General features: G+C 43.7%; 1 protein-coding gene across 1 annotated transcript in view; it reads right to left on the bottom strand.

Moving 5' to 3' along the window:
* Positions 1-219: 219 nt before the first annotated feature.
* LOC134932275 (mucosa-associated lymphoid tissue lymphoma translocation protein 1 homolog) overlaps positions 220-16,503 on the bottom strand; it is a 122,855-nt gene continuing 106,571 nt past the window's right edge. Inside the window, exons 15-16 of the mRNA XM_063926569.1 lie at positions 6,816-6,935; positions 220-6,670 (exon numbers count right to left, since the gene is read on the bottom strand). Coding sequence (XP_063782639.1) covers positions 6,335-6,670; positions 6,816-6,935 — 456 coding nt within the window. The 3' untranslated portion in view covers positions 220-6,334. The remainder of the gene's footprint in view (positions 6,671-6,815; positions 6,936-16,503) is intronic.

Raw genomic sequence — 16,503 nt, 5'->3', positions numbered from 1 at the left:
CCAAAGAGGCTTCCTATAAATCTGCAATGATTTTTTGTTGTATGGGAAGGATAGGGATAAATGAACTGAGATTCTCAGTGTTCCACTTTCATAACTCATGCCAATGATTATATCATAAACGCCACACATTTTTCAGATAATAGTAATGTTTGATAGAAAGCACATAGAAACAGCAATACAAAAAATAGTTTTGATCCCTGAAATAACAAATAAAGGAGATACTGTGGGTAGCAAAATTTTTATTAGACCAAACAAGTATACTACAGTGAATTATTTACACGAAATATTCTCTAACAATGATCAGAAAAATAACCTGAGCGTATTTTCCAGTACGAGCAATATTGTTAACATTCTATGAAACAAAATGATTTTATTAAATAGTGTCCTATCTATTTTAAAGAAAGGTACTGTATATTAGTTCTCATTTGCATTGTCCCAAACAACAGATAAAATCAGTTTAGTCCAGTGGTTCTCAAACTGTGCGCAGTGGCTCCCTGGGGTGCCTCGGGTCACTTGCAGGGGTGCCCTGGATTGGTGGCCCAGGACCAATTTAAATTATTTATGGTCAATGTAACAGAAAAAAACAGTGCTGGTGGCTGCCAGTCATAACATATGTGGACGAACAGCAGCAAATCCTGTTCCTCACCACATAACTGACCCTAACAATGACATTTACCATTTACCTAATCTAATATTTCTTTCTAAATATCTCAATAAGAAACTTTTGGCCTAGGAGTTTTGTGAAAAAAAATCTTATCCTCTAGGGCGCCGTGATTCAGAAAAGTGTGGGAACCACTCGTTTAGTGTATAAGATTGAGGAAAGCATATTAGAAGAAAAATAGGTCTATAAGAGTATCTAGAATCATATTCTTCGAGTAACAATCTAAGTTGTGTTGAAATGAGTCACACATCTCTGACAAGTGTAATCAATGCATCACAACTCTGAGAACAATAGTAAAATGTCACCATCTAATGGTTATACAAGAGCATTGCAAGCTGAAAGCCATTTTCATTGCGATACCCATTCATGTATTATTATTATTATCTTTTATTTATATGTCGCCACAAGGGATCCACTGCGCCGATTACAGAGTACCTAGCAAATGAGCAAAACAAGTTTGAGACAGTATAGGACAAGTACAAGGTATATACAGAAAACCAGGTGTTAGGTGCCATCATAGGGAGTACTGAGTATAAGATAGTATTAGTAAGAGAAGGAAAGGCACATGAGGGGAGAAGGCCCTGCTCTTGTGAGCTTACAATCTAAAAGTACCTATGCATGGCCCTATACATATCGATTGGATGTAGGTACAAAACTATGATTCTGTGAGAGAGGGTGTCATGTTCCTGATGCAACAGGAGTAGTTGAGAACTATCATAGTAGCAGGATTTCATGGGTTTGGAGTTGAACATCACTTACAAATGTATGACAAAGTAATGCATGCATATAATATACACACAGGCCGAGGTGCCAAAAGCGGGAGGGAGCGGGTACTAAATATCCAGGCACAGGCCTGCTAGACAGGGCCGGCAACAGAAATCTTGAGGCCCCATACACTGATATCTCTGGGGGCCCCCTACCCCCTCAACTCTTCCCCTCAATATAAATGTGTGTGTATATATATATATATATATATACAGTATATACATACACACGCACACATATACATACACATACACATACACAAACATACATATATAAGCACACATACATGTACATATACTACACAGACACAAACATACATATATAGACACAGACCCACAGATTGTCACAATGGTGAGGGAGATTGCAAGGACCCAGGAGGGACTGACCTTGTCTGTAGGGACATCACATTGGTAAAGCTGCAGTCGGCTGCTGTCTGATATTCCCAGTCAGTGTGCCTGGCAGTGCTGTGCCGCTCAGCTCCTCGGAGTCAGCGGCAGCAGCAGGGACGGGCTGGCGCGGGTTCATGCGTAGTGACGCAGCGACGCTGGCAACACAGCACGGGACCAGCTCAGACCAAGTGATGGGGTATGCGGCGGGGGTGGTGTTTGTATTGGGAAGTAATTGTCTGTTAATTGACGTATGGGCGTCCTGGAGTGCACGGGAGCCACAGCTTTCTTAGGCACTGCCTACACATTTCTTGTGCCCCTGATGCTCGGGGCCCCCCTGATCCTTGGGGCCCCATACGGGTGTCCCCTTTGACCCCCCCTGTTGCCGGGCCTGCTGCTAGAGGGACCCATCGCACCCCGTCTCCCTCTTCCTCACCTGTCAGCCAGTAGCAGCCTCTCTCTCTCCCTGGCAGTCAGCACACGGTGCTGTTTGCTAGGCTGCAGTTGGTCTGGGCAGACTGCTGCCACTGAGCTACATCAGTCATCCACTGACTGTGGGGGTAAGGATGGGAGGGGGTGAGTGATGCAATCCAGCTGATCGAGCTTACCCTGGCTGAGGGACAAACAGCGCTCCCCTGTGCATGTGGCCGCGTCGCTTCATGACGTGTACAGTATCATTTTGACGCGGCTACACCTCCCGTGATTACGCCATGACCCTCCTACATTACCTGGGCCCGGCATCCCTTTCTGCAGACAGGTGTATATAAAATGCATGTAGTAATTGTACTGTTGGTAACTCCTGGTTCAATACAGTCACATAGTCTACATAGAACAAAAATCTGTATTACTTTTCGCGGTATGCCGAGAACCTGTATTGCCAGCCTTCACAAAACACCTATTAGTTCCATGCAGGACTGAGGAGACACTTTAACATTTTCTGATAAAATGCAAAATATTTATGTAAAAAAAAAACAAAAAAACAACTGAAATGTAATTTACATTGAGTTATTAAAGTGTTTCAGTTATATAGCATCAGCCTAAATATACTGTCATCTTTGAAAGCAGAAAATAAAAAAATTCAAATGCATAGCACCCAGTACATGTAAGTGGCTGGTTTGATACATAAGCCTAGGTTACTGCATGACATTGTAATGTCTATTTGTAAGGGCAATACATTAATTTTCCACCTTCTGATGTGGGAGCTGTCAGAGTACTCCATGGAGAATATTTGCTATTCGCAGTAAATGTGCCTGAAGTGCTTGTCATGTGTAACCCACACCCTTTATTATGTCAGGACAATTTGGACACAAGGGTCATAAATGAACAATCGCTTCAGAATGTATGCAACCAGTGTTACACATATTATTGTCATCATTAGGGGCCCGATGTCGCTTGTGAGACCACTAAATCTGCATCGGAGGACGCAGACACTGGCCTTGCTACTCCCAGACAACAAGGCCGATGCCTGTTTTCTGGAAAAGCAGGCAATGTCGCCCTGTCCACACCGATAAATGGTGGGGGTACTGTATGCGATCTCGCAGGACTCGTTCTGCACACAGAATGGTTCCTGCACATTCGCAATCCCATAAACATCGGAGAGGTATTATAGATCATCACGATTACGTATATCTCTGAATTGGGCCCTAGGGTCCTTAAAATTCCTTCTGTGATCTATTTTGCAAAGATTTAGAGCTAATTACGTAAATGATCAAAGCACAGAAATAATCAGTTTCCATAACCAAAAATATATGATGACATCACTTCCTGTTCAAAAACATTTCCGGAAGTGACTGTTTATGCAATATTTATGGCCAAAAATATATACAATATTCCATTTCTCTGCAAGAGGCAGAGCATTACATTCATTGAGTCACTTTCTAAGTTTTCATTGTTCAGAAGTGATCGCAGCATCATGACAATGCATTGAATTTGAGATTTTTTTTCCTTTGAAGAAATACAAAAGTGTCACACAATAATAAATTACTACAAATAAACAGATCAATGACAATTCTTCATTTTTAGTACAAAGTAACTTTTTGATGCTCAGGAAAGAGCGTAATAAATAAAGTTCATAGCTGTAATAACATCAGTAATAATATCAGCTTAGGGCAGGTTTAATGTTTTTAGTGCTTCTGTGCGGTCTGTGGTATCACTAAGCAATATCCTTCTAGTCGGGAGGAAATGTCCAATCAAACATTTATTCAGAAGTATCTTAAATGGAACGCTAAACCATGTAGAGCTCTTGCATGTATTCGCAAAGAGTGGTTGAGATTCTGAAGTTGCAGTTTGATTGCTGCCTTGTCCTATAGCTTACTCGTCTGCCATTGTACAGGATATCATGCTGCCCTTTTAGGGGTGTGGTATGGCTAACCGGAGGTCAGCATACCAACGACGGGATCGCGGCAGGGAGGGGCGAGTGTAGCAAACACCTTGCGGGCTTGGTGGCGACCTTAGGTCGCCATGGGTTCTAATTCCCACTCTCACGAGTGGAAATAGTTCCTGTTGGTCGGCATGTCAACCATCGGGATAGTGAAGGGGCAAGATGCTGGTGGAGGTCATGTGACCGTCGGTCTCCCGACCGCCGGTCACATGAATACCACCCCCCTTTTAGCAGTGGCGTGTGGTGCGGTGAGGCAAAGCCTTTTCTGTAATACTAACGTATATGCCAGAATTATGACTATATAAAGTATATGAAAAAATGCAAAGAATATGTTATAAATATCTTCTTTGCGTTATTCTAATATTTTTTATAGTCTAAATTCTATGACAGGAGAGGCAGTGCCTCATCTGCCTACCTTTTCCGCCCATCTCTGATCAAAGCTCATCAAATTTCTAGCACTATTTACTGCTGCCCCTGTGTATAATGCCCACATGAACCCTTTGGCTCATATATTGTGTGTAAATCTGTCTCTGGTGCTAAACAGTGCCTCCCCAGCCATTTACCTCACCGCACGTCCCTGCCTTTTATACAGTGCTTATTGGGGAATAGAAGCAAAACACCTAGCAAGTTACAGTGTAACATGGTAATCCTCCAATGTATCTCCTCTTATTCCACATTATAGATCTAGCTACAAGAGGAAATGCAAGATCATTTCTTGTGTCTATGTACTTTAGGCAAAAAGGATTTTAAACATGTCAGCTAACAGACAGCATGCTGGACGAGCACACACTGCAGTAATCTCATATATATTAGTGAGCTCAAGAATACATATACATTGGTGTGTATACACACTCATGGATTTTCTTGCTCTTTAAATATCAGTGTTGGAATGTTGGTATTTTTACACTTTCAAGATAAATATTTGGTAAACATTAGGTTAAAAAATAAATGAATACTTGTATTGCCCCCAATTCACCCTTCTGAGGTTTCCAAAAGGAGTGCAGCTAATGCTCAAATGTCCTCTACCTGGCTGGCCTCCTAAACAGACATTTGGGCTTTGGGGTGCAATAATCTTGTGCATACTCACTGAAGTCTCATATGCTTAGCAAGCATAAGTGCTTGGTAAGAGAGCTGCCCATGCTTGTGAGTGCTGGAAGCCATAAGGGTTTGGCCTGACCTCTGCATTGCCTCCTCTGTGAAAAGCTATCTCTTACATCCGCTTACAACACTACAAACTATGGAATTCCATACCATGCCTTGTTGACCCCAGCTGTCTCCACTCACTCCTCTGTCACTGCTCTGCATGTTTCCCCATCATATTGTAAGCTCTCTCACAATTGTGGCCAACCTTGTGCTTTTGTTTTAATTGTATTTATTTTGCCTACTTTATATGTCCCTATTGTATATATGGGTTGGGTACGGGATCCCGGCGGTCAGAATACCGACGCCGGGAACCCGACCGCCAGAATGCCGGCAGGGGGGCGAGCACAACAAAGCCTCTCGTGGACTCTGAGGCTTGCCACGGGTTCTGTTCCCAATCCATGGGTGTCGTGGACACCCAGGAGTGGGAATAGCTGTGGTGGTGCTGCTGGCATTCTGGCAGTCGGGATCCCAGCGTTGGTATTCTGATTGCCAGGATTCCGACCACTAGGATACTGACTACATCCTTTATATACAGTATAGTCTCTGTTTTCCACACGGTCCAGCCCTGAGGAACCATTGACCATTAACTGTGCATGCTATATTTGGCACCCTTCCAAGAGTGAATGTGGGCGTGAAGACAAGTATTTTCCCCCTTCATCTTATGTACACAAAACACGTTTGGCTCTCCTGGATACAATCTATCATAGTGGCACCACCTAAATGCAGTATTCTCTCTCATAAGGCTAGGGGTGCCTAGACACATTCTTTGGGCAAGTGTTGTTCAAATCAAGTAGTTTGGAAGCTGCACCAAAGGCAATACTGTATAAGAGCATATACAATACAATCTCATTCACTTTAAAAATAGCTTTGATGACGTGTGCAGGATTGCTATACTTTAACCATCTTTTCTGGCTTTAAGCTCCTAGACAGTCATGATAAGTGCAATTATCTTAAGTGCTACAAAAGCAGCTCCCAGAGAACAACGTTCCTTAAAGGTCTTCACAAGACATGTAATACGTCACTTTCATCATTTTCCTCTGGTTCGCTACTTGATTTAGACTGACCACTAAAAGGCATTGCTCCAGCATTTGTCGGATGATGTGCTCCAGGCTGTACTTTCATGCTGCTGGCGGTGTGCTGCGGCTGCGTAGTGGGCTTGTTGTTAGGGGCTGCAACTCTATCTCTCTGGCTTCTCTCCAAACCAGATGCATTTGTCCTCTGCAACAACCTGGCTATAATACATGGCTTGGGGATCACGTGTTCCAAACTCTCCTGAGTTCTGATACCGTTATCCACATTGGTATAATGCAGGTCAACAATTATGATGATGTCATTCTGTACATAAACACACAAAAAATGTTTTATTTAATAATAATAATAATAATAATAATATTTATATACTTTCTTATTTACTAATGGACATATGATGAATCAATGACTAGCAAGTGATTTCAGTCAGTTATTGTGTAGATTTCTTTACCTGGCTCTTCTGGAGGCTATAAAGTCCGAGCATATAATCCACTTCTTCCCCATCATTCTCCATGGTAAGCAGAGAATCTGCTGGGTCAAGTTTGCAGGTATGTGAGAGTCCTGCCATGTCCTAATGAAAAGCCAATTCAGAAATGAATACTCAAACAAACCCAAATTTACTAATCGCCATAATTCTCAATCGGCATAAGCAGGGTGTTACGTCCCTCACATAAAGCCCAAGCAGCAGTTTAATCTATAGCTGACCAATCAAACTGGTGAGAAGACACCATCATACAGTAACAACTCACCTGCCACAGAGACTGTGGGAGAGATATATCAAGTCTTGGGGGAAGCAGAGGGATGTATAAAATTTTGGAGAGAGATAGGGGTAAATTTACTAAGATGGGAGTTCTATTTAAGATGGGACGTTGCCCATAGCAACCAATCAGATTACAGGTATTATCTTCTAGAAGGTGCTAGATAAATGAGAAGTAGAATCTGATTGGTTGCTATGGGCAACATCCCATATTAAATAGAACTCCCATCTTAGTAAATTTACCCCATAAAGTGGAGAAGTGACCTACAGCAGCCAATGAAATTCTAACTATCATTTGTCTAATCCAATCTTTGAATGGCAGTTAGAAGCTCATAGGTTGCTTTGAGAAACTACTCCACTTCATCTCTCTCCAAGTATTGATACATCCCATTCTTGGAAAATATAAAGTGGAGAAGTTATCCAAAGCAATCAGTGTTACGATTAGAATGTGTACCCAATTATTTCAGGAGGTCTGCTATATGTGACCTCTTTGCTCCGTGTTGACGTCACGCAACCGCCTCGAAAATAATCCGGACACGCCTGCTTTCTCCGGACCATACCCAGTAAATGCCTTGGCGCCTGGAAGCAATCACATGGTGACGGACCACGCATATTCAATATGGCCAGTGCGCGTACGCAGACCTGATGGACACGCCCGCTGTATGCAAACACAGCTGCTGCATCCATCTCTGAATACCCCCCTTCTCAGAAGTAATTGTACTGTAGTTTATAAATAGTTAATCCACATTTATGGGAGAGAGGTAACGGATTATTCCACCTCAGAGCCGTAACTAGACTTTTTGGTGCCCTGTGCAAATGAGAGAATTTGAGCCCCCCCATTTTTCATTTTTTTTCAATAGGGACATAAGGCGCAGGTCTCGTAGGGTGGGAGCATGACAAGATTGATCCCGGAAAAAGCCTATGATGTCCCTTCCCACATTCATTCTCTCTCTCTTATATATATTTCACTTGAGGAGAGGGAGCGTGAGCCGGGAACAGGGGAGCAAGGCAACGGATGGAGGGGCAGGGTGGCGTAACCAATCGGGAAGCGGGCATCCCGCACTTCCCACAGCCTGAGCCGCAGCAACTACTAGCAACTGCTAGTCGGAAAGTGAGGGGGCCGGGGCGAGGTGCCAGGGACAGAATTGCCTGAGCAAGTGGAGCAAGGTCTGTGCAAGTGGAAAAGGGGGCTGCCTGCAACGGAGAAGGACCAGTGAGACCGGCAGAAGTGCTCACCAGCAAGTGGGACAGAGGTGCAGGGAGCAGATGAGTATTAGCTTTCCTACCTTTTTGTATAATTGATTATTCTCTCTTTGTCTGTTTCTGTATTTCATTGTAATTAATTTGTCCTTTATTTATTTATTAATTATTGTCCTTTATTATCCTCTATATATTGTCCCTTATATATACTGTATATATATATATATATATATAAAATATATTTATATATATATGTTGTCCTTTATATATATATATATATATAGTTTTTAATTCTTATTCTGTATTCTTTTTTCTCGATTTTCGATTTTCTGAAGGTAACAGGGAGTTAGCACTTATCAGAAATGGGGGTGTTCGAGATTGGGGATCTCACTCAGTGCGTGTCGTGCATAATGTATGCGCACCTGGAACAACAGTCCGAGTGTGGGTACATCTGTAATACCCTGAAGTTAGTAAAAAATTGGGGACCCCTTGTTTTTTTTATTATATGGAGGAACTACAAAGCCCAGGGTAGAACATGGGCTGAACTTTACTCTCCCTATCAGCTTTACACAGGGGAGTTTGGCACCACTGTAGTTGGAAGTTTTCCCCCCTGCTCAGCAACTACTAAGCCCGGGAAGATTGCCCCCTCAGTGATTGGACCCCCCAGGTTGCAGGGCAGAAGGCACCTGGGGCGGTCTGTTGCTGGGGCTCAGGAGCCAGTGGGGACCAAGCAGAGGGGAGGCTACCAAAAGAGAGATCCATAAAGGAGGCACCACAGCTCGGGAGAAGGAGAGACCTGGAGGATGGGAAAGTGTCCGGAGTAGCCCCAGCCATGTAATCTGTGAGTGGCTTACCGAGGTTCGCTGGAGAGTGGGAAACGACACTGAAATGCCAGGAGATCTGAGTGTCCAGTGCCGGGGGGATCGTGCCCAGAGAAAGGAAGACAGGCGCAGACGCTGGGAGCGGAGCAGGTGACCTGGTCGGAAGTGAGGACCCCTGGGGAGGAAAAGACGTCGACACTGCTGCCTGCCGGTGAAGAGAATCGCAGGGACATCTGAAGGAGTCCGCCGCGGATCCAGACCAAAGAGGAGCGGGTGGAGGAACGGCCCCAGGAAGACTTCCCAGGCTGCTGCATGGAAGACGCGGGACTCGGCAGTGATGGGGCGCCAGCATCGCGGAGGACGACCCCGACTGAGAAGACCCCCAGCGAGGACCCCAGGCAACGTCATTGGAGAACACCACAGCTGGAGCAGAGAGGACCCGGAGAAGACCCAGCGGTGAGAGGACGGCGCAGACCCCAACGGCTGAAGATGACAGCGTGGCGGCAGTTGAAGAGAAGACCCTCGGATACACAGCAGACCTTACCGCAAGGGTGCATCCCCGGTGCGCTGCTCAGCATCCCGGGCGCACCGAAGATCCAGGAGCCGATCAGAGGTGGCAGAAGCGCCACAGCAGGTGGTGAGACCCTGATAACCCTTCCGCTGCCATACTCTGCATTTGGGGACATTGTAAAAGGGGGTAGGCTCCCCTTCACGACCAACGTGCCCTTCTTTACCCTATAACCCTTCCGCTGCCCGGAGCTCTGCTAATGGGCTAAACAAATAGGGGTAGGCTCCCCTTCAGTCCCCCAGCATATTGTTTAAATAAAGGAAAAGGGGTAGTCTCCTTTGTCGCCAGTGCCCCGCAGGACAGGTTGTTTGTTAAAAGGGGGTAGGCTCCCGCAAGTTACCCTGCTAATATTTCTGTGCTCCTGCATACTAGTAATGTTAGGGGTAGGCTTCGATAGAGCTAATGTGCCTATATCTCAAGTTAATGTTAATACATTTGTCTGCTATTAAGAAATGCTGGTACTTCTAGTTCATTTGTGCAAGCTCTGCCCAGCAGTGTGAGAGTTAATGTTAATGCATTTGTCTGCTATTAAGAAATGCTGGTACTTCTGGTTCATTTGTGCAAGCTCCGCCCAGCAGTGTGAGAGTTAATGTAAATGCATTTGTCTGCTATTAAGAAATGCTGGTAATTACGGTTCATCAATGCAAGCTCTGCCCAGCAGTGTGAGAGTTAGTGTCCATGCATCTGTCTGCCATTAAGCAAAGCTGTCATTTCTGTGTGCTTATTCTTACTACCAAGGCGGGTTCTTATTGACTGTGTTATGCAAGCTCCGCCCAGCAGTGCCTCTCAAAGCTAATATACCTGTGTACTTATTGCTACTTCAGAAGGCGGGTTATAATTGACTGTGTTATGCAAGCTCCGCCCAGCACTGCCTCTCAAAGCTAATATACCTGTGTACTTATTGCTACTTCAGAAAGTGGGTTATTATTGATTGTGTTATGCATGCTCCGCCCAGCAGTGCCTCTCAAAGCTAATATACCTGTGTGCTTATTGCTACTTAGAAGGCGGATTATTGACTGTGTTATGCAAGCTCCGCCCAGCATTGTCTTTTAAAGCTAAGATATCTGTGTGCTTATTGCTACTTAAGAAGGTGGGTTATAATTGACTGTGTTATGCAAGCTCCGCCCAGCAGTGTCTTTCAAAGTTAATATACCTGTGTGCTTATTGCTACTTAAGAAAGCGGGTTATAATTGACTGTGTTATGCAAGCTCCGCCCAGCACTGCCTCTCAAAGCTAATATACCTGTGTGCTTATTGCTACTTCAGAAGGCGGGTTATAATTGACTGTGTTATGCAAGCTCCGCCCAGCACTGCCTCTCAAAGCTAATATACCTGTGTACTTATTGCTACTTCAGAAAGTGGGTTATTATTGATTGTGTTAGGCATGCTCCGCCCAGCAGTGCCTCTCAAAGCTAATATACCTGTGTGCTTATTGCTACTTAGAAGGCGGATTATTATTGACTGTGTTATGCAAGCTCCGCCCAGCAGTGTCTTTCAAAGCTAATATACCTGTGTGCTTATTGCTACTTCAAAGGCGGGTTCTTATTGACTGTGTTATGCAAGCTACGCCCAGCAGTGCCTCTCAAAGCTAATATACCTGTGTACTTATTGCAACTTCAGAAGGCGGGTTATAATAGACTGTGTTTTGCAAGCTCCACCCGGCAGTGCCTCTCAAAGCTAATATACCTGTGTGCTTATTGCTACTTAGAAGGCGGATTATTACCGACTGTGTTATGCAAGCTCCGCCCAGAAGTGTCTTTCAAAGCTAGTATATCTGTGTGCTTATTGCTACTTAAGAAGGCGGGTTATAAATGACTGTGTTATGCAAGCTCCACCCAGCAGTGTATTTCAAAGTTAATATACCTGTGTGATTATTGCTACTTAAGAAGGCGGGTTATAAATGACTGTGTTATGCAAGCTCACCCAGCAGTGTCTTTCAAAGCTAATATACCTGTGTGCTTATTGCTACTTCAAAGGCGGGTTCTTATTGACTGTGTTATGCAAGCTCCGCCCAGCAGTGCCTCTCAAAGCTAATATACCTGTGTGCTCATTGCTACTTCAAAGGCGGGTTATTATTGACTGTGTTATGCAAGCTCCGCCCTGCAGTGCATTTCAAAGCTAATATACCTGTATAAGTGCTACTGCTGGTTATACAAGACTGTGCTATTTAAAGATGACGCCAGCTTGCTACCTGCTCCTGCAACTCACCTGTACAAGTGCTACTGCTGGCTATACAAGACTGTGCTATTTAAAAAACGATGTCTGCTTGCTACCTGTTTCCGAAATTTACTTGCTACTATTGAGGTTGTTGGTTATTATTTATTCTGCTATTCTGTCACTATTACTGTGGCCATTTAATAATAAAATGGAGTTGGATCCTGTACCATGTGTGTTCATTGTGTCTGATAGGTAAAGCAGGTTTGCCACTCTGATCATCTGACCCCGATTTATTATAGTATCCCACAATTAGGTTAAGTTCCAGCACCAGATTTGTGGATGTTACACATCTGTGCGAGATGTGAGCGAACGGCTGCCCTGGAAGCCCAGGTAACTGATCTAGAGCGGAACGTTACGCGACTGAGGAGTATTCACAATCTCGAGCAAAGTTTAGATAGAACAGTGGAGGAGTTGCAGGGGGGAACACTGGTAAACGAGGATGATCAGGTAGACAGCTGGGTCATGATTAGACGGAAGAAGAAGAGGGAGAGGGGGAGACAGGACATCTCCGATCTGCCAAACCCCAATAAATTCCCCCGACTGGATGAGGATTCTGAGGATGGCAGTGAGGATATGATGGAGCCGGAGGAGACTGTTCCCTCTAGCAACCGGAGGAGCGGACCCTCCGGTACAGATGGGAAAAAAGATAATGAGGTACCTAGTCAGATTGTGGTGGTAGGGGATTCTATTATCAGGAAGACAGACAGGGAAATCTGCTACCGGGACCGTGATTGCCATACGGTCTGTTGTCTCCTGGGTGCTCGGGTACGGCACATCGCAACCTGTAGATTGTTGGGAGGGGCTGATAAAGACCCAGCGGTCTAGGTGCATGTCAGCAACGACCAAGTTATTGGTAGGTGGGATGTCCTTAAGAAAGACAATAGGGAGTTAGGCAAGAAACTTAAGGCAAGGACGTCTAGGGTAATACTCTACGAAATATTACCTGTGCCAAGAGCTAGCCCAGGAAGACAGAGGCAGATTAGGAAGGTAAATGTGTGGCTTAGAGACTGGTGTAGGAAGGAGGGGTTTGTGTTCCTGGAACACTTGAGTGGACTTCTCAGTCAGGCGCCATCTTTTTTGTCGCGATGGACTGCACCTGAATGAGGAGGGGGGTGCGGTGCTGGGGGGCAGGATGGTTAGAAGGTTGGAGGAGCTTTTAAACTAGGAACCTGGGGGGAGGGTTTAGCTAGAAGCTACGGGTCAAACAGTGAGAACAGTAAGGATGGGGGTAGTGAACAAAATGGGGATGGTGAAAGGGGGAGAGAAAGAACAGCCGGGATTGCCCATGGTATTCCCAAATTATTAATTTATGACGATTATGGTTCAACAGTACGGTATATAGAAAATGATGTCCATAGCATAAGGGAAAATACCTACATCAGGGGGGAGGGTTTAGAAAGACCTAATAGGTCAAATAAGGATAGTAGTAAGATAGGTGGTATTAAGTATGATAGGGGTGGTAAGTGAGAGAAGAGAATAACAGCCGGTAAGAGTAATTCTAGAAAGGCACTTGTAAATAACGGTAAGTTACCTTTAAAACAAACGGGCAAAGGAAATATTAAGCTAAAATGTATACTTGCGAATGCAAGAAGCCTATCAGGTAAAATGGGGGAACTGGAATGGCTTGTATCAAAAAATCAGTATGATATTATAGGTATTACGGAAACATGGTGGGACTACTCTCACGACTGGGTTGCAAATTTGGAGGGATATTCACTCTTCAGGAGGGACAGGGCTACCAAAATGGGAGGAGGGGTATGTCTCTATGTAAAACCATCTTTAAAACCAAACTTAATAGATGTTATTTACGAGTCTGGAGATAACGTGGAATCGCTATGGGTTGAAATCACAGGTGGGGGCATTGAAGCAAAAAAACTAGTCATTGGCACATGCTACAAACAACCGGATATTAGCATACATGAGGAGGAACAACTCTTGCAGCAAATTGAAAAAGCTGCGGGAATGGGGGACATCCTAGTAATAGGGAATTTCAATTATCCCGATATAAATTGTAGTAACGATTCATGCGTAAAAGCTATGAGCACCAGGGTTCCTAAATACATTTAAGTATCAATACTGTACTTGTCTCAATTAGTCGAGGACTCAACCAGAGGTAATAATATTATGGACCTAGTTATTACCAATAATGTGGACATTATATCAAACTTTACAGTTGGGAAGACCTTAGGAAACAGTGATCACTATATGATCACCTTTGACATCAGTTTCAAGAAACAAAGCTATAAGGGATCAACCAAAACATTAAACTTTAAAAAAGCTAACTTCAATATGCTGAGACAGACACTAAACGACATTGACTGGGAAGTCTTGTTTCGTGGTAAGGACACATCAGAAACGTGGGATGCTTTAAAAGGGTTGCTTGATAGCAATATTCACAAATTAATTCCAATGGGCAGTAAACGCAGGAGTACTAAACACAAATCAATGTGGTTTAATAAGGAGGTCAAAAAAAGAAAATGGCTAAAAGAGGCGTGCTTTCAAAACATTTAAATCTATTGGAGGGGATTACAAGGAGTGCAATAAAAGAAGCAAAAAAGTAATAAGAGCAGCTAAAATTGTAAATGAAAAGCAAATCGCTATAGAGAATAAAGCCAATCCTAAAAAGTTTTCTAAATACTTAAACAGTAAAAGGTTAAAAAAGGAGAATGTAGGCCCATTAAAAGATGAACTGGGAGCCTTGATAAACGATGACAAAATAAAAACGGATATACTGAACAACTTTTTTTCATCAGTATTCAACAGGGAGGATCAGACGGTGATAGTAGTGCATAATGACAGTGAAGGTAATGATTCTTGGCTAGATGCTTAATAAAGTGAGGAAGTAGTTCTGGAGAGACTAAGCAACATAAAGATTAATAAATCACCAGGCCCAGATGGTTTTCACCCGAGGGTTATTATGGAGCTTAAGGTACAGCTTGCAAGACCCTTATACTTGATTTTCTATAGTTCAGTTAGATCAGGAATGGTACCAGGGATTGGCGTATAGCTGAGGTAGTGCCATTATTTAAAAAGGGATCTAAAAATCATCCTGGGAACTATAGACTAGTTAGTTTAACCTCTATAATTGGTAAAATATTGAAAGGAATTTTGAGGGATAGCATAGAGGATTATCTGCGGAATACTAAGTTTATTACCAAGAGTAAGCATGGGTTTGTGAGGGACAGATCATGTCAAACTAACTTATTTAGCTTCTACGAGGAAGTGAGCAATAATCTTGACCAGTGTAAAGCAGTAAATGTGGTCTTTTTAGATTTTGCAAAAACCTTAGATACAGTGCCTCACAGGAGACTGATCATCAAATTAAGGGAACTTGGACTAGGAAATACTATTTGTACATGGATAGATAACTGGCTAGATAACAGGGTACAACGAGTAGTGGTCAATGGGATGTTCTCCAGCTAGGCACCAGTAGTCAGCGGAATACCACAAGGGTCCGTATTTGGCCCGCTACTGTTCAATATATTTATTAATGATCTAGGAATAGGCCTGGGAAGCACAGTGTCAATCTTTGCAGATGATACTAAACTGTGTAAGGTAATTAATTCAGAAATAGATGTGGAGTCTCTACAAAATGACTTTTAAACTTGAAACCTGCGCGTCTAAATGGGGAATGAGGTTCAATATTGAAAAATATACATTATGGTAAGAACTTACTGTAGATAACGGTATTTCTCCTAAATCCACATGTTCCACAGGATAACAATGGGATATGATGGAGCGACAGCGGATTGGCACCAAACAATCACAAGCTTTCAGTCCTCCCAGGATGCAACGGGCCCGTCCATATATCCACGCCCACTGGCTCAGGCAAATCAGATGTATTCCAAAGCATTTAGGCAGAAGCATCATGTAGAGCCCTAATCAGGCAAGAAGAACACACATGCACATCCTTCCATACAAGGAAAAGGTTTAGTGAGTAGAAAGATCCTCAAATCAGGTGTGTCAGGGTGAGATCCCTGTGGACTTAGGAGAAATACCGTTATCAACGGTAAGTTCTTACCATAATGTATATTTCTCCGGCAGGGTCCACAGAGGATAACAATGGGATTTCCCAAAGCAATTTAGTGGTGGGGACGCTCCTGATTGGACAGGAGAACCTTTCACCCGAATTCAGCGTCATGAGAGGCAAAAGTATCCAAGGAATAATGTCTAATGAATGTGTTAATGGAATAACATGTGGCTTCCTTACATATCTGTTCTGCTGAAGCACCATTTTGTGCTGCCCATGAAGGACCTACCTTACGAGTAGAGTGAGCAGAGACATTATCTGACACAGGGAGATCAGCTCGAGAATATGCTTCTGAAATTGTCATTCGAAGCCATCTTGCCAGCGTCTGTTTAGTAGCAGGCCATCCTCTCTTGTGAAATCCGTAGAGAATGAAGAGAGAATCTGTCTTTCTGATGGCGCTGGTACGATCCACGTAAATCCTTAATGCCCGGACTACGTGCAGCGACGCATCTCCCACAGAAAGTCCCGATACCTGAAAAGCCGGGACTACAATTCCCTCATTAAGGTGGAATTTAGACACCACCTTCGGAAGATACCCAGACCTAGT

Source organism: Pseudophryne corroboree, chromosome 6 (assembly GCF_028390025.1).
Source record: "Pseudophryne corroboree isolate aPseCor3 chromosome 6, aPseCor3.hap2, whole genome shotgun sequence".
NCBI classification, from domain to species: Eukaryota; Metazoa; Chordata; class Amphibia; order Anura; family Myobatrachidae; genus Pseudophryne; species Pseudophryne corroboree.
This window is presented reverse-complemented; position numbering and strand designations above follow the sequence as displayed.